Here is an 18,939-nt window from a genome sequence, read left to right on the forward strand (position 1 = left end):
CTCTGAGCCCTCAGAATACTTGACCTATATTCTCCCCATCCCTCCTCTTTATTATTTTTCTCCACAGCACTTTCTCACCAACTCACATACTACATAATTTCCTTATTTGTTTAATTCCTTATTTCCACAAGAATGTCAGATTCCTGATAGCAGGGATTTTTGTCTATTTTTCACTACTTATTAAATACTTATTGAATGAAAAAATGACAGGGTATTTGTACCTTGAACAGTTATGTATATATTGCTTTTCCTCTTTCTCCTACCAGACTGTAAGATCCTTGAGGGCAGGTTCCTGCCAGATCCAGCTCTGTACACTTCCCCAATCTCAGTAAAATTTTTCCGAATAAATAAGAACTTTGGTGTCTAACCTCTCAAACATGGACTCCTTTTCTAGGCTACTACATTTAGAAGCCTCCTGAGGTTCCAAACTGTTTATGAAAGAGTATCTACTACAACACTGTTCTCAAACCTTAACATGCACAGGAATCACCTGGGATTTTATTTTTTAAATAATTTATTGAGGTGAAATTTACATTATAGTAACCACTATAAAGCAAACAATTTGGTGGCATTTAGTACATTCATAATGTACATTCACTGCCTCTATCTAGTTCCAAAACATTTTCATCACTCCAAAGCAAAACCATATACACATAAGTGAGTTTCTTCTTACCTCTCCCCACCCATTACCCCTAATAACCATCAACCTGCGTTCTGCCTCTAAACATTATCTATTTCGGATATTTCATATAATGGAATCATATGGTATATGAAATTTTGTGTCTGGTTTCTTTAACTTAGCATTCTGTTATAGAGGTTCATTCACATTGTAATATGTATCAGTACTTTATTCCTTTTTATGGCTGAATACTATTCCATTGTATGGCTATACAATGTGTTTATCTATTCATCTGCTGGCCATTCGGTCTATTTCTACCTTCTGTCTATTGCAAATAGCACTGCTATGAACATTTGTGTACATTTACTGTTTTTTAAGGATTTTTATTTATTTATTTGACAGACAGAGAACACAAGTAGGCAGAGAGGCAGGCAGAGAGAGAGGGGGAAGCAGGCTCCCTGCTGAGCAGAGAGCCTGACGCCAGGCTCAATCCCATGACCCTGAGATCATGACCTGAGCCAGGCAGAGGCCTAACCCACTGAGCTACCCAGGTGCCCCACATGTACTGTTTTCAATTATTTTGAATATATACCTAGGAGTGGAATTTTGGGATCATATGGTAATTCTATGTTTAACTTTTTGAGAAACCACCAAACTATTTTCCATAGTAGTTGAAACATTTCCACCAGCAATGTACATGAGTTCTAATTTCTCCACATCCTTGACAACAGCTCTTATTTTCTGTATTTATTTATTATATCTATATTAGTGAGTTACCAAGTGATACCTCACTGTAGTTTTGATTTTCATTTCCCTGATGATTAGGGATGTTTTCACATGTTTTCTGCCATTTGCATACCTTCTTTGGAGAACTGATCTCCTAGTATCTTAATTAAGATGCAGATTCTGGGGGTGCCTGGGTGGCTCAGTGGTTTAAGCTGCTGCCTTCGGTTCAGGTCATGATCTCAGGGTCCTGGGATCGAGTCCCACATCGAGCTCTCTGCTCGGCAGGGAGCCTGCTTCCCTCTCACTCTCTCTGCCTGCCTCTCTGCCTACCTGTGATCTCTGTCAAATAAATAAATAAAATCTTAAAAAAAATAGATGCAGATTCTGAGTTAGAAGGTCTGGAGTAGGGTGTCAGATTCTGCCTTTCTAATAAGTTCTCAAGTTGATGTCACTGTTGCTGAGCCTTGCTACACTTTCAGTAACAAGGGAGTTACATAAGGAAAATTCTGGTGGCTCTCCCCAATTCCACTCAGAAATCCCTACAGAGTCCATGTTTAAATGTGCATGGAGCTTTCTGCTAATGACACTACACTGGTCAGATAGGCTGGAGCAACCAAGAATCTGCCTAGAAAAGCAATGGCATGAGAATCAGAGACTATATGGAACTATGAAATACCCCTCCCCCAATAAGCCTCTAAAATCCTAGGCTTCTGATGTCAGCTTCCTGGGGAAGGTGATGCCTGAGACTTAATAGTAGAGGTGATAACCCTGTACAGCTCTCTCCCCCCATCCCAGGATGGTTCCATGTCTTTCCTTTATCAACCTTGACACTTTGGGGAAGCTTCTTTGCCCTAGCCTCCACCCTCCACTCTAGTGCCACAGAACCTACCGTTCCATCTGTTTCTGGTGCTTCTCCTCCCGGGCCTGTGCCTTCATCTGCTGTACCTCAATGGTGTCAGGCTTGCGGCGGCGCATGTATAGCTCATGGTTCCCCATGCACAGGGCCAAGATACGCTTGTTAATCCTCAGCCGGGGAGCATAGAAGACAAAGTCCTGATAGGAAACCAACAATCAAAATGAGTTTGGAAGGACAGATGAAAGTAAGCTTCTGCCTTTTGAAAGCACTGAAAGGGTTATGTATCCCAATTTTCTCATGTTACAGATAAGAAGGTTGATTATCAGAGTGGTTAAGTAACTTGTCCATGGAAACACAGAAGACTAGTGGCAAACCCAGGACTAGAACCCAGACCTCTGGACTCTGAAACCAGTGTTCTTTCCACCAAACCACAATTTCTTTTAACCTTTGCTTATGAAAACATCACATCCTAAAATATCCTCAATCTAATTGAAAGATAGGAATGGAACCTATCTGCTAATGAGGGATCTTGCTAAATCTCAGGGGTCTCTCTTAGAGGCCCAATAATCCCTGTATAATAAGCTGGGATATGGTGGTGTGGGGAGCTGGACTGTTTCTGTATCCTCCTAAAAGCATATCCTAGACACAGCCCCTTAAATCATTTTTGGGATAATGCAAATTGTAAATACATACATAAATACATAAATTTTAACACTGATTGCTCTGGCTGTCAATTAAAAAAATAAGCCTTTGATCTCAGCTGTCTTTGTTAATTAACTTTTCCCACTGGAAGTTGAACACAGCAGCAATTTAAAAAAAGAAGAAAAGGAAAAAACACACACACAAGAATCTAGTTTGCTTATTTGTTACTATAAATACCATTGGACCAATGTTACCAATTAATGGGCTAACTACCAGTTCCTCTGCCATGGAACCCAAATTACTACTGTTTCATATGGCTTAGTGTGCAGTGGAAGGAACACAGGCTTTAGAGGTCAAATAATGTATATATAAACCCCAGATTTATATTTTTTAGCTGTGTGATCTTGAGCAAACCACTCCAATTCTTTGAACCTTAATTTCCACAAGTATAAAGCAGGTATACTACTACTTACCTGACAAGGCTGTTGAGCATTAAACAAGATAAAGTATATAAAGTACCTAGCAGCAGAAGTTCAGAGAACTTACAGCTGGAGAAGAATTGTTGAGGCCTCATGAGAAGGGTCTATCTCAGCATGGCCTTTGACCCCTGTTGGACATGAGGTATACCAAAAGACAAGACCTTTTTCTTTTTTCTATCTTACTCTCAATCACCAGCTTTCCAGTCTTATCAACCACAGGCAACTAAGTAAGTGAAAACTGTGGTGAGCATGTTAGAGGAATGCCTGGACCCAAAGCCCTTTCTTATTCTTGGGTTGCCCTGGAGATCAGTCTTGAGAGGACAGCAGTAAAGTTATACCAAAGAGTAAGTTTCAAAGATCATCTTTGGATCTGGATTTCTGGCTCTGTCTATTCTCCACAATTAAAAATAAATCAAGTATACCAACAGTTTCCCTTTCTGGAGCCTACAGGCTTAAAAAAATAAGATGTGCTCTCTGTTTCCACCCCACGGCATCAGGGCAGCAGAAGACAGTGGCAGAGAGGAAGTACTTAGACTGCCTGGGGCTCTCCCTCATCTATGTTTCTCCTAACACACATTTGCCAGGGTGGCACCAGCTACAGAATAGGATGTCTCCTGGTCATGTCTCGTCATCAATAACCCCTTTCAGGGCCAATCTCCTTTTGTGCCTCCTATTCCTAGCCCCCGCACACATACAAAAAAAATCCAGAAAAAATGAGAGAAACATACAATGACATGTTTGCTCCTAGCATTATCCAGGTCTTGGCAAGTACCTTTCTTGTCCAGTAGGAAGAATCACTTACCGGGGCTTTTTTGTCAATGGGCTTGATGACAAATTTCTTGTCATTGAAAGAAATATTTCTGATCTCACTCCAGGGAAAGCCTATCTTGGGAGTCAGTCTGTAGAGAACAAGGACATTAGGACCATGGAAAGACAAGAAGGACATAGAGGGCTGGTGGTTTGCCTTCTGCACCCCCAACTTCTTCCTTAAGGAGGTAGATTCATTATCAGCTCAGCCAGTGTTATCACAAGCTACCAGGTCAGTTGCCAGTTTGAGGGTGCAAAAAGGACCTCCTGATACCACAACCAACTTATTATTTCTTGTCCCAAACTCTGAGGTTTGTTTTACTGTATTTTTTAAATTAAATTTTACTTTTTCAGTGTTCCAAAATTCATTGCTTATGCACCACACCCAGTGCTCCATGCAATACGTGCCCTCCTTAATAACCATCACTAGGCTCACCCACCCCCTAACCCCCTCCCTTCCAAAACCCTCAGTTTATTTATCAGAGTCTTCAGTTTTACTGTATTTTTTGTTGAGGCAGGAACATTGTGAAAATCTCTCACAAGAATCTCCACCCCTGTTTTACTGGGACTCTTCACCCAAGGTTGTAATAGTTGGGGAGAATGTAAACAATGAGCTCCAAGATTCAGAAGTTACATGGAACAATCATTTACTACATCCATCCTCACCAAGAGCAGACCAAGGGAAAAAATAAGAAAATGAGAAAAGTCTATAGAAAGAGGGAATGTAGGCCAAAAAGCATTTAATCATCATATGGGAGTGGGATTAATTACAAATCCTGACAAGGTTGGTGCTAGGGTGATGCTGTCCAATGGAAAAATAATGATATTTTAAATTTTCTAGTAGCCACATGTTGGAGGGGAGTTGAGGGAAGGGATAGGGTGGCTAGGTAATGGACATTGGGGAGGGTATGTGCTATGGTGAGCACTGTGAATTGTATAAGGCTGATGATTCACAGACCTGTACCCTTGAAACAAATAATACATTATACATTAATAAATTTTAAAAGAAGAAAAGAAGTAAAAAAGAAACAGGTGGGAGTAACTGTAATAACAGTTCATTTAACCCAACATACCTAAAAGACTATCATTTGAACACATAAATATCTTAGAAAGTATTTAATGAGACATTCATCATTCTACGTTTCACACTAAGTCTTCAAAGTCTTGTGTATAGTTTACACTTACAGTGTATCTCAATTTAAGAGTAGCTGTATTTCAAGAGCTTAATAGCCACATGTGGCCAGTGACTACCATAGTGGATGGTGCAAGTCTGGTCAATGCAAGATTTTGAGGCCCGGGAGGTTATGCAATCATTTAAGCTGATCAAACTAGGTAGAAAAATGTGGGACCCAGTTGGGACCCAGGAGATACAGTCCTACTTCGTGATGAGTACTAGGTGTCAGAGTGGCCCAAATAAACTAAGAGAAATCTAGGTTATACCTGTCATTCTGCTCATAGATGTTGAGACCTAGGGCATCCACTCCCAGCCACAATTCTGAGCCTTTCTTGTTCTTGATGCTGAAGTAGTTCACACCATACATCTCCAGGTCCTGGGCAATCTTCAGATATTCTAGAACAGCATCCTCCCTAAATAAAAGATTTGGGGGGATTATAGAGGGGAGCCTGTGAATCAGACCCAGGGAGATAGCCTATCTGCTCTGCACTTTTGACAAGAATTTTGCCATTAGGGGAGGGAAAGGGGATAGAAGGTGAGCAGATGATGGAAATTAGAGCACAACATGACATTGTCAAACAAAACCTGCTGACAAGAGCCTAGGATCTGAGGTTCTCAAGGGTAACAAGGGTGGGCCGACCCTTGCCGGCCTCTGGCATGTTAGCTGCATTGAAGTATCTTACGTTCTTAGCAGAACCCAGATGGTGTGATGATGGCAAAATGATAAGATTCATTCCTCAACTAGACAACACCAAAAGATCTGCCATGTTTAGAGATCTCCTTGACCATTTCTTTCTTGTGGAGGGGGCCCTAGTACTCTAGAAGCTCCCTAGGGATCCTGAGGTCCCTTCAGTTTCTTTGTGGTCAAAACTGTGGGCTATCAGTTGCCATCATTAAAAAAAATATAGTTTCATAATGATCTTTATTTGCCTTCTATCTCTAATTTCCCCTATAAAGTTGCATTCCTGTCCCTTTCTCCCTAGCATCCTCCAGTGCCCCTAGTCCTTTATCTCTTTGGACCAAAACCTACTCTCATTCTCCCTACAAAAGCAGTAATACACATAGTTGCTAGGGTGATATTACCTGAGCATGCCCCGGTGCTCCTCATGCCACACCTGAATCCGCTCCTCCCACTGGTCCTTGTTGAGTTTATGCTGCTCTAGGACCCTAGAAAGACAACAGATAGTAGATTCAAGCACAAAACCCAAATGCAGGAGTAAAGCAAATAAAGGGAACCCCACTTAACTTTCTGAGGAATTGATGCAAAAAAGATATGGAGTCAGCCCACTAAGAGCATACTGGAAGTAGACTGAAATTGTAGCAGGAGGTATTAATCAGACATAGGGAACTGCCTGAGAGGTAGGAGAAATACAAGAATGGGTGGAAAAGAAAGACAATGTTAACACCTTCCTTTGTAGTTTTAACCAGAAAATCCAATAATATGCTGTGATTTCCAAGTAGGGCAGGAATGTATCAAGACTCTGTGCTGACTTGAGGGGTTAAGAGTAGAGATGGGCCTCATGGAGGAGGCATGACACTCTCTCCTAGATCCTTATGGGACAAATAGTTTTTGTTTATGAGAAAATTGCTCAGGGTATAGCTCCAGTACAGAGAACTCAGCCCAAATGACTTTAGAAGAAAGAGGCTTAACTAGAGCTACTGGATCTACTAGATCATAAACAAGATCTACTAGATTATAAACAAGACTTGTTTTAAATATGCCACCTCAGATATCAAAGCAATGACTCAGGTAGAGTTCCAGAGAACAATCATTATCCCTAATACTCTCAGGTAAGTTGTACATATGCCACAGCTCCAATGGGACTGAGGCTCCCAGAATGAAGAACTTTTTCTTCCATCCACAAGCTTAGTAAAATGGCTACTGGAAGCAGTAGGAAAAAAACCAGGTTTAAAAATTCAAAAGACTAGGGTCCCAGGTCTGATTCTGCCTCAAATGAGCTGTAGGAGGTCTGGCAAGTCAGAGTGAGCACTCTGCTCTATTTCCTTAGCCAGGAAATAAAGATAATGCCTGCCTTATTCATTTTGTGTGTTGTTGTGATGCTAAAACAAAAATAATGTGTGTTTGAGAGCATTCAGCTTTGAAGTTTATAAAAGCAGAAAGCTCTGTGCACTGGTTATTGATATTAAAATACAGTTGGAGCTCCCCCCACATCCCTGGCTTGGGTATTTCTCTGTCCCTCCTGTGAACCTCTGATACAAGAGGTCTAAATCAGTGAAAAGGATTGAAAAAAAATGGAACTAGGGTAGAAGGAGTCAATCTGTCTTTGGTAATCTATATAAGCACCTGTTTCCAGAGCAATACAATTCCGCAATCAGGCAAAAGAAGAGAAGGAAAAAAAAGCTTTTTGTTTTGACAGAGAAACAAAAGGGTATGGTGCCATATGCAAATATGTGTCTCTTATACTAACTGCCCCCAAATTTTGAGGTTAGGCTTAAGAAAGCTCCTCTTTTAACACTCCCCCAACACCATTAATTAGCAAAATAAAAACCAGTATGCATAACATGATCTTCAGAGAGACCCTAGTAGAACAGAACAGATCTGGCAGTCACTGTATAACAGGGCCTGGTCAGCCACGGACCTTCTCCATGCAAGGGCAGATGACCAAGGGCACCACCTCACCTCTGCGGCAGCAACTTGTCCCCAGCTAAGTAGCCAGACTTGTGGACTTCCTTATTGAAGTCACCATACTTAGACTGGACAGCATAGGAGGCCAGTAGCACAGCAGTCTCTGGTGGGCAGTAAATATCATCATTGAGAATGCCCTCCTTCACTTGCAGGAAGAACAGGCGCTGTGTGATGTCCTGGATCAATTCCTCAGATACATCCTCAGGATAGAACTTGGCCCGGAACTTGAAGAGCAGAGGACTTTCCTTCCGCACATCCTGGGCAGTCACCTGGGAGCAGCAAGGGGTTACAACTCTTAAAAAAATGGTCTTTGCCTGTAGGGTTGGGAGAGACACTGAAAAGTCCTCAATTTGGGTAATCCTGAAGAGCCAGGTGGCAACTGTTCTGGTTAATTCAGAAAAGAGACATTTTTTTTTTCACTGGGGACCCAACTCCATGCCCATAATTGCTTATTTTTGGGGATTCCTTCCTGAAATGACCTTCGACCCACTGATGGTCATAATCCTTCAAGCCACCAACATCTGGCAATATACCAACTGCCCCTAAATTTTGAGGTTAGGCTTAAGAAAGCTCCTCTTTTAAGCACCCCCCCATACCATAAATTAGCAAAGTAAAAACTAGTATGTATCATTGAGGCTTAGAAATTGGCTAGACAAGAGAACAAACTAGACTATCTTTTAAAGCCTGAAATTGGCTCTTAACAGCAACACATTTGTCCAGCAAAAGTCTCCACTCCTTGGGGAAACAAGATTCTGCCAGGTGAAGGTGAGGTACGTATCCCCTAGACACAATCAGAATCAGGTAACACAAGACACTGGAAACCTCCAACAACAAAGTTAGGAAGTTTGAGGATATTGAGATGGAGGACTGACATGTTCCTGCAGTGACACTGCTTGGAGGTGAAGAGCCTGAATGGACTTACACTCAAACCATCTCATCTGGAGTTGAACTGAGATAGAAAATCAAGAAAGAATGGGTTATAAATAGGTGATGGGTATTAAGGAAGGCACTTGTGATGAGCACCAGGTGTTGTATGTAAGCAATGAATCACAAAATATTACACCTGAAAATAATATTGCACTGTATGCTAACTAGCTGGAATTTAAATAAGTACCTGAAGAAACTTTATAAACACATATATTTTTTTTCTTCAGTCTGTTATTCTCCTTTTAACAAACCTCCTAAAGCCCTTGAGTTTGGAAAGAAAAAATAGGATGCCAATCTCCTCTTGAAAATCCATTAATGATTATGGTATAAGACAATTCAAAATTTAAAACAGAGCTCCAAGGAAAAAGGGAAGGGTCTCTTCCTCCTTGGACACTGGCCATTCTCATTGTTAGAAGTCAAAGTGGAGACAGAGCAGGAGTTCTACCTTGGCTGAGTCCTCTGTCTTTATTCTGATCAACAGACCATCCAGTGAAAAGCACAGTCCTGAATTTGCCAGCTACCACATGTTACCCACTTGAATATAAGATATGATGGAGGAATGAATTACAAACCCAACAACTGGGTAAGAAGTTACCTTCTTATTGAGTTTCAGCCAAGTGGAGAAATTTTTAGTGTCCTGGTATTGCAGACCAAAAAACCAAACTTCCCTCAGGCCAATAGTTTTCACCACCTAGAAAAGAAAAGAAAAACATTGCTTGAATGTACGGAGGACACAAAACTGAAACTAAGATGGTCCCTGACTTCAAAAGACATAAGGTGTCCAGGGTCTGGCAAGGAAATACACTTGGGCAGTAGTCAAGAAATGATGTCAGCATCTCTCTATACAAAGTACTTTTGTTGAGGTAGAGAACAGGTCTGTCACTTAGGAGCACTACCACATACCAATAACTATATTCATTATCCCCTTTGATTTTCACAATAGCTCTGTGATACATTTACAACTAGGCCCATTTTATAGATAGTGAAACTAAGTTTCCAAGAAGTGACGGTTCAGTTAGTGAGTAGCAGAGTCAGGTCTGTTTGACTCCAAACCCATGAGTTTTTCAAATCCAGTGTTTACTGCCACTTCTTCCCTCTATTATGTCATGTGCCTTTCTACTCTCCGGATGAATTAAAGGCTGGAAATAGAGAGTGTTGGCTTAATTCCTTTATCTTCTTCTCTTGGGTTACTCTTTTATCTTTAGTAACTAGAAATATGTCCACACTGTTCCAAGTCCCATTTACAATGCCCTAAGAAAGAATATTCAGGGAGACATAGCAGGTATTGTGGTATCCATTAATCCAAAGATGTGCTGTGTCTGGGTATTGAGATGCTTCTTCCCAGCCCTGATTAGAGGCTAGTCATGATTACCTTTACCAACAGCACAGGTTGAGAATGGGAAAGAGGGTAGAAACAGGGTGAGTACCTCAGTATAGTAGCGAAGTGGCCCCTGGTGTTCTGGGCCTCTTGGCTAAGCAGTGGGTAGTAGGAAAGGGAGGCTAGCCAGGAGATGGAGATTGTTTTCCAGTCCCTGACGTTAGCAATGTTAATGGTTCTGGCTGACAGCTGAACCCCAGCATGCCCACCACTGGAGATGGGAGGCAATAAAGCTGACTCATAACCTAATGAGGTTGTGCTGATGGTTTTCATTCTTTTTTTTTTTTTTTCATTTTCTTCGGGGGTAGGCAAGGGAGGTAGGGGAGTGAGCCGAAGGAATTTACCTGGATATAGAAATAGGAAAGGAGGACCCAACATTGCTAATGTCCTTCCTTATCAATAAATTATATCTTCCCTCAACACATACACACACATGTGCACACACACACATACACTCCTCCACTATATCTACAAAGTTTCTACTATGCACCCAAACCCAGACCCCATAGTCATTCCTGAAGCTTACAATCTAGAGCTTCGGAGGCCCCAAGGAAAAAGTAGCTCATATCTATTAAGTACCTATTATGTAACAGGTACTGAACACTGAACAACCCTGAGATAGCTATTATCTCTATTTTATACATGAATAAACAAAGGCTTAAGAGGCAACCTGCCTAGAAGACATGACTAGATACTTTTCCATCCAGATGGCTTACAGACACATGAAAAGATATTCAACATCACTTATCAACAGAGAAATACGAATCCAATCCACAATGAGATACCACTTAACACTGGTCAGAATGGTTAAAATTAACAACACAAGAAACAATAGGTGTTGGCAAGGACGTGGAAAAAGGGGAACCCTCGTGCACTGTTGGTGGGAATGTAATGCAAACCAATGTACTCAATCTGGAGAAAAGTATTAGAGATTCCTCAAAAAGTTAAAAATGAAACTACACTACAATCCAGCAATTTTACTACTAGGTATTTACCCAAAGTATAAAAAATACAGATTCAAAGGGGTACATGTGCCCTGATGTTTATAGCAGCATTGCCAAAATAGCCAAACTATGGAAAGAACCCAAATGTCCATTGACTGATGAGTCAATAGAGAAGATGTGTGTGTGTGTGTGTGTGTGTACATATAATGGAATTTTACTCAATTTTTACTCAACCATCAAAAAGAATGAAATTGGGGGAGACAAGATGGCAGGGAAGTAGGAGGAGGCGCCGTTTCAACCTGTACCCTAAAGTGAGCTGATTACCTACCAAAGAACTCCGATCACTTATGAAATCAGCCTGAGATCAGAATTATACACGTCTGGATCTCTACAGGGGCAGAAGACGCCAGTGGGCAGGTAAAGCGGAGTGGGAATGTTGGACTGATGTCGGAAGATAAACAAAAGGGGGAGGGAACCACCAGAGGCGACCCATTGGAAAGTAATACCCCAATACGAGAGTGCCCTGGGTCTGGGGACAAGCATTAACTTGGAGTCTGGTTGAAAGCACTCAAAAAGAGCAAAGGATCATGGGGGGAGGGAATTGTGGGAATCGGGGCGGTTAGGGATAGGGGCTTAAGTCCCCGGACCCAGGACAGCCTCCCCTGGGGCTGAGCCAGAGAGAGTGCGGCAGAGAAACCAGGTCTTGGTCCCTGAGCCGCCAGCGTGCCCAAGAACGCGTGGGGTCCGGCTCCTGTGAGGGACTGGGAGCCTCGCCAGATGGCAGAACGCCACGCCCTGCTATCAGAGCCTGAGATGCCTGCGCCCCACACCCTTCCTGAGAGAGGTGTGTGCAGGTGCCAGCCTGGTGCTCTTGGAACCGGAAAGACCAGGCACTCCCAACCCGGGCAAGTGGGAAAATCTCAGTGTGCCATCGCTGCTTGGAACCTCTCTGGCGGTTTGGAGCTGCCCAGACAGCCACCGCTGCCCTGGTTTTGGGTACAAGCAGGAGATCCTGCATCCCCAGGGACCACGAGTCAGAACCTGCTCTGCCAGCAGCTCTGCAGCACCCACAGGGGAGCAGACTGAGGCTTCTCTCTGAGGGGGAGGTCAGGGTGCAGTTTTCTTTCCTCTAAACCTCCAAAAACCATCAAAACTGTAAAGGCTAGAGGGAAAAAAAAGAACAAACAAACATAAAAACCTCCAGAGAACAAAAGCCTGAAAAACCGGTTTCCTCAAAGCCCACCCCCTTGAGGGGGATGGGAGGACTTAACTAAGGGAACAACATTGACTGAAAACCCACGTGGCAGTCCCCTCCCCCAGAAAACCAACCAGGAAAGAAAAAAAAAAAAAAAAAAGATGACAAGAGAACAACCACCACTACTTCATAGATACAACTTTTATTTTTAACTTGTTCCCACTATTTTGGTTCATTTTTTTAAATATATATAGTTTTTTAAGCTATTTACAATCACAGTGAGATGTCCAGTACATCAAATTCCATAATGACCTTCTAACCTTCACTTTTTGATACATGCACCTGTGTTTTTCTCTTGCTTTTCTATTTTTTAATTTTTTTAATTTTAGTTTAGTCTAGTTTATTCTTTTTAATTTTTATTTTCTAATATTCATATAGAGTTAAACTTCAAGGAAACCCCCTTTCCCCAATCAATGCTACACCTATAGGTAAACCAATTTTTAATCCCCCTTTATCTTAGGAAAGTTGCATCCAGGAAGAATCAAAATAACCTTCCTCACCCACACTGAGAATTAATAACCACTGTCCCAACTTTTTCTTCTACCAGCGTTTCTGTCTTTTTGTGTTTGTCCTAATAGTATATAAATCTTATACTTGGGGTTCTTTTTGATGAGGTTCTTTCCTTTTTTTGTATATATATATTTCTCTTGTCATATACTTTTGTCAGTCTTTTTGTTTGTCTGCTTTTGTTTGTATACTTCATAAATCTTACCTTAGGGACCATTTGGGCTGAGCCTTCTCTTTTATCTTCCCTTTTTTTCCTCTCTCTCTCTCTCTCTCTCTTTTTTTCTTTTTCTTTTCTTTTTTCTCTCATTTGGATGGGGAATCCTAATTTCTCAGAAGAGTCCTAGGGTGCACCTTGACTGCACCACAGTCGATACATCCAGCTACATCCGTTCAGTCATCTCTCACCAAAATGACTAGGAGGAGGAATGCCCAACAGAAGAAAAATACAGAGGATGGCCTTCTTCAACAGAGCTAATGGCTATCGACATAGACAGTATGGCAGAAAGGGAATTCAGGCTAACAATTACCCAGGCAATAGCTAGGTTGGAGAAAGCCATGGATTACCAAACGGAATTGATTAGGGCAGAACTGAAAGCCACTAGGGATGATGTTCAAAATTCTCTCAATGAGTTCCAATCTAATCTAAATTCTCTCAAAGCTAGGGTAACTGAGACAGAAGATAGAATTAGTGATCTGGAGGACAAACAGATAAAGAGAAATGATGAGGAGCAATCCTGGAACAAAGGGCTTAGAAGCCACGGAAACAGAATCAGGGAAATAAAAGATGCCATGAAAAGTTCCAAGGTCAGAATTATTGGAATCCCTGAAGGGGAGGAGAAAGAAAGAAGTCTAGAAGATATAGTGGAACAAGTTGTCCATGAAAATTTTCCCAATCTCATGAATGGAACCAGCGTTCATGTACTAGAGGCAGAACAGTTTCCCCCCAAGATTATAGATTATCAATGTCCTCGAGACAACTAATAGTAAGAATGAAGAATTATAATTGCAGGCAGACTCTTTTGAAAGCAGCCAGGACAAAGAAGCTCCTTATGTACAGAAGAAACCGATCAGAATAACCTAAGACCTGTCCACAGAGACCTGGCAAGCCAGAAAGGGCTGGCAAGATATATTCAGGGCACTAAGTGAGAAGAACACGCAGCCAAGAATACTTTATCCAGCAAGACTGACATTCAAAATGGATGGAGAGATAAAGAGTTTCCAAGACCGGCAAGGCTTAAAAGACTGTGCAACCACCAAGCCAACACTGCAGGAAATATTGAGGGAGGGTTCTATAAAAGAGAAAAAATCCTAAAAATATTATTGAACAGAAATATGGAGACAATCTACAGAAAGAAAGACCTCAAAGGTAACAGGATGTCAATAAAAATGTATCTATCAGTAATCACTCTCAATGTGAATGGCCTAAATGTGCCCATAAAAGGACACAGGGTTGCAGATTGGATAAAACAACAGGACCCATCCATATGTTGTCTACAAGAGACCCATTTTGAACCTAAAGATAACCCCAGACTGAAAGTGAAGGGATGGGGAAGCATCTTTCATGCCAATGGCCCTCAAAAGAAGGCCGGAGCAGTGATTCTCATATCAGACAAATTAGATTTGAAACTAAAGACTGTAGTCAGAGATACAGAAGGACACTATATAATTCTTAAGGAGATTATCCACCAAGAAGATCTAACAATTGTAAATATCTATGCCCCCAATATGGGAGCAGCGGATTACATAAGAAAACTATTAATCAAGATAGAGAGTCATATTGATATGAATACATTAATAATAGGAGATCTTAACATGCCTCACTCAGTAATAGACAGATCCAAGCAGAAAATCAATAAAGAAACAAGAGCGTTGAATGACACATTGTAACAGATGGACCTCATAGATATATACAGAAAATTCCATCTTAAAACAACAGAATACTCATTCTTCTCAAGTGCACATGGAACCATCTCCAGAATAGACCACATACTGGGTCACAAATCAGGACTCAACCATACAAAAAGACTGACAGTATTCCTTGAATATTCTCAGATCACAATGCTTTGAAACTGGAGCTCAATCACAAGGAAAAGTTTGGAAGGAACTCAAACACCTGGAAGCTAAAGACCACCTTGCTTAAGAATGCTTGCATCAACCAGGAGATCAAAGAAGAACTTAAACAATTCATTGAAACCAATGAGAAACAAGACACTTCGGTCCAAAACCTATGGGATACAGCAAAGGCGGTCCTAAGGGGGAAATACATAGCCACCCAAGCCTCCCTCAAAAAATTGAAAAATCCAGAATACACCAGCTGTCTCTACACCTTAAAGAGCTGGAGAACCAACAACAAATCAAAACAACTCCACACATAGAAGGGAAATAATCACGATTAGAGCAGAGATCAATGAGGTAGAAACCAGAGATACAGTAGAGCGTATCAATGAAACTAGAAGCTGGTTTTTTGAAAGAATCAATAAGATCAATAAACCATTGGCCACACTAATCCAAAAGAAAAGAGAGAAGGCCAAAATTGATAAAATTATGAATGAACAGGGAGAGATCACAACTAACACCAAGGAAGTAGAAACAATCATCAGAGGTTATTATCAACAGTTATATGCCAATAAGCTAAACAACCTAGATGAAATGGATACATTCCTGGAATACTCTAAACTCCCAAAATTGAACCAGGAAGAAATTGACAACCTCAATAGACAGATATCTAGTAACGAGACTGAAGCAGTGATCAAAAACCTCCCAAAAAGCAAGAGCCCAGGACCTGACGGATTCCCTGGGGAATTCTACCAAACTTTCAAAGAAGAAATAACACCTATTATCCTGAAGCTGTTCCAAAAAATTGAAGCAGAAGGAAAACTTCCAGACTTTTTTTATGAAGCCAGCATTACCCTGATCCCCAAACCAGGCAAAGACCCCACCAAAAAGGAAAATCTCAGACCAATATCACTGATGAATATGGATGCTAAGATTCTCAACAAGATCCTAGCCAACAGGATCCAACAGCACATTAAAAGGATTATCCACCATGACCAGGTGGGATTCATACCTGGGCTACAAGGATGGTTCAACAACTGCAAACCAATCAATGTGATAGAACAAATCAATAAGAGAAGAGAGAAGAACCACAAGGTCCTCTCAACTGATGCAGAAAAAGCATTTGACAAAATCCAGCATCCGTTCCTGATTAAAACGCTTCAAAGTATAGGGATAGAGGGAACATTCCTGAACTTCATCAAATCTATCAATGAAAGACCCACAGCAAATATCATCCTCAATGGGAAAAAGCTCGCAGCCTTCCCGTTGAGATCAGGAACAAGACAAGGATGCCCACTTTCACCACCCTTGTTCAACATAGTATTAGAAGTCCTAGCAACAGCAATCAGACAACAAAGAGAAATAAAAGGTATCCAAATTGGCAATGAAGAAGTCAAACTCTCTCTCTTCACAGATGACAAGATTCTTTATATGGAAAACCCAAAAGACTTCACCCCCAAACTACTAGAACTCATACAGAAATTCAGTAACGTGGCAAGATACAAAGTCAATATTCAGAAAACAGTGGCTTTCTTATACACTAACAATGAAAATACAGAAAGGGAATTTAGGGAATCGATTCCATTTACTATATAGCACCAAGAACCATAAGATTCCTGGGAATAAACCTAACCAAAGAGGTAAAGGATCTGTACTCGAGGAACTACAGAATGCTCATGAAAGAAATTGAAGAAGACACAAAAAGGTGGAAAACCATTCCTTGCTCTTGGATCGGAAGAATAAACATTGTTAAAATGTCTGTACTGCCTAGAGCAATCTACACTTTTTTAAATTTATTTTTTATTTATTTTCAGCATAACATTATACATTATTTTTGCACCACACCCACTGCTCCATGCAATCGGTAACCTCTATAATACCCACCACCTGGTACCCCGACCTCCCACCCCCACCCCTTCAAACCCCTCATATTGTTTTCCAGACACTTTTAATGCCATGCCGATCAAAATTTCACCAGTATTCTTCAAAGAACTGGAACAAATAATCCTAAGGTTTGTATGGAATCAGAAGAGACTCCCAAATTGCTAAGGAAATGTACAAAAACAAAAACAAAACTGGTGGCATCACGTTACCTGATTTCAAGCTTTACTACAAAGCTGTGGTCATCAAGACAGCATGGTACTGGCATGAAAACAGACACACAGACCAGTGGAACAGAGTAGAGAGCCCAGATATGGTCAAATAATCTTTGACAAAACAGGAAAAAAATATACAGTGAAAAAAAGACAGTCTCTTCAATAAATGGTGCTGGGAAAACTGGACAGCTATATGTAGAAGAATGAAATTCGACCATTCTCTTATGCTATACACAAAGATAAACTCAAAATGGATAAAAGACCTCAATGTGAGACAGGAATCCATCAGAATCCTAGAGGAGAACATAGGCAGTAACCACTTCAGGATCAGCCACAGCAACTTCTTTCAAGATAGGTCTCCAAAGGTGAAGGAAACAAAAGCGAAAATAAACTTTTGGGACTTCATCAAGATCAAAAGCTTCTGCACAGCAAAGGAAACAGTCAAGAAAACAAAGAGGCAACGCACGGGATGGGAGAAGATATTTGCAAATGACAGTACAGACTAAAGGTTGATATCCAGGATCTATAAAGAACTCCTCAAACTCAACACACACAAAACAGACAATCATATAAAAAAATGGGCAGAAGATATGAACAGACACTTCTCCAATGAAGACATACAAATGGCTATCAGACACATGAAAAAATGTTCATCATCACTAGCCCTCAGGGAGATTCAAATGAAAACCACATTGAGATATCACCTTACACCAGTTAGAATGGCCAAAATTAGCAAGACAGGAAACAACATGTGTTGGAACGATGTGGAGAAAGGGGAACCCTCTTACACTGTTGGTGGGAATGCAAGTTGGTGCAGCCTTTTTGGAGAACAGTGTGGAGATTCCTCAAGAAATTAAAAATAGAGCTTCCCTATGACCCTACAATTGCACTTCTGGGTATTTACCCCAAAGATACAGATGTAGTGAAAAGAAGGGCCATCTGTACCCCAATGTTCATAGCAGCAATGGCCACGGTCACCAAACTGTGGAAAGAACCAAGATGCCCTTCACTGGATAAATGGATAAGGAAGATGTGGTCCATATACACTATGGAGTATTATGCCTCCATCAGAAAGGATGACTACCCAACATTTGTAGCAACATGGACAGGACTGGAAGAGATTATGCTGAGTGAAATAAGTCAAGCAGAGAGAGTCAATTATCATATGGTTTCACTTATTTGTGCAGCATAACAAATAGCATGGAGGACAAGGGGAGATGGAGAGGAGAAGGGAGTTGAGGGAAATTGGAAGGGGAGGTGAACCATGAGAGACTATGTACTCTGAAAAACAACCTGAGGATTTTGAAGGGATGGGGGTGGGAGTTTGGGGCAACCAGGTGGTGGGTATTTGGGAGGGCACAGATTGCATGAAGCACTGGGTGTGGTGCAAAAACAATGAATCCTGTTATGCTGAAAAGAAATAAAAAATTTAAAAAAAAGAAAGGGTATAATATATAAAGTTCTATGGAAAGAGCCAAGATGGCCTTCAGCTGATGAATGGATAAAGTAGATATAGTCCATATACACAATGGAATGTTATGCATCCATCAGAAAGGATGAATACTCAACGTTTGTGTCAACATGGATAGGATTGGAGGAGACTATGCTGAATGAAATACGTCAAACAGAAAGAGTCAATTATCATTTTCACTTACTTGTGGACCATAAGGAATAACATGGAGGACATTAGGAGAAGGAGAGGAAAAGTGAATTGGGGGAAATTGGAGAAGGAGACAAAGCACGAGAGACAGTGGATGCTGAGAAACAAACTGAGGGTTTTGGAAATGAGGGGGTAAGGGGATGGGTGAGCCTGGTGGTGGGTATTAA

General features: G+C 41.1%; 1 protein-coding gene across 1 annotated transcript in view; it reads right to left on the bottom strand.

Annotated features, from left to right (window-relative positions):
• The window catches only part of MSN (moesin), an 81,015-nt gene that overhangs the window by 7,021 nt on the left and 55,055 nt on the right, over positions 1-18,939 (bottom strand). The window contains exons 3-8 of the mRNA XM_044236060.1: positions 9,473-9,568; positions 7,945-8,219; positions 6,387-6,470; positions 5,570-5,716; positions 4,125-4,221; positions 2,235-2,398 (exon numbers count right to left, since the gene is read on the bottom strand). Coding sequence (XP_044091995.1) covers positions 2,235-2,398; positions 4,125-4,221; positions 5,570-5,716; positions 6,387-6,470; positions 7,945-8,219; positions 9,473-9,568 — 863 coding nt within the window. The remainder of the gene's footprint in view (positions 1-2,234; positions 2,399-4,124; positions 4,222-5,569; positions 5,717-6,386; positions 6,471-7,944; positions 8,220-9,472; positions 9,569-18,939) is intronic.

Source organism: Neovison vison, chromosome X, assembly GCF_020171115.1.
Source record: "Neovison vison isolate M4711 chromosome X, ASM_NN_V1, whole genome shotgun sequence".
Lineage (NCBI taxonomy): Eukaryota > Metazoa > Chordata > Mammalia > Carnivora > Mustelidae > Neogale > Neogale vison.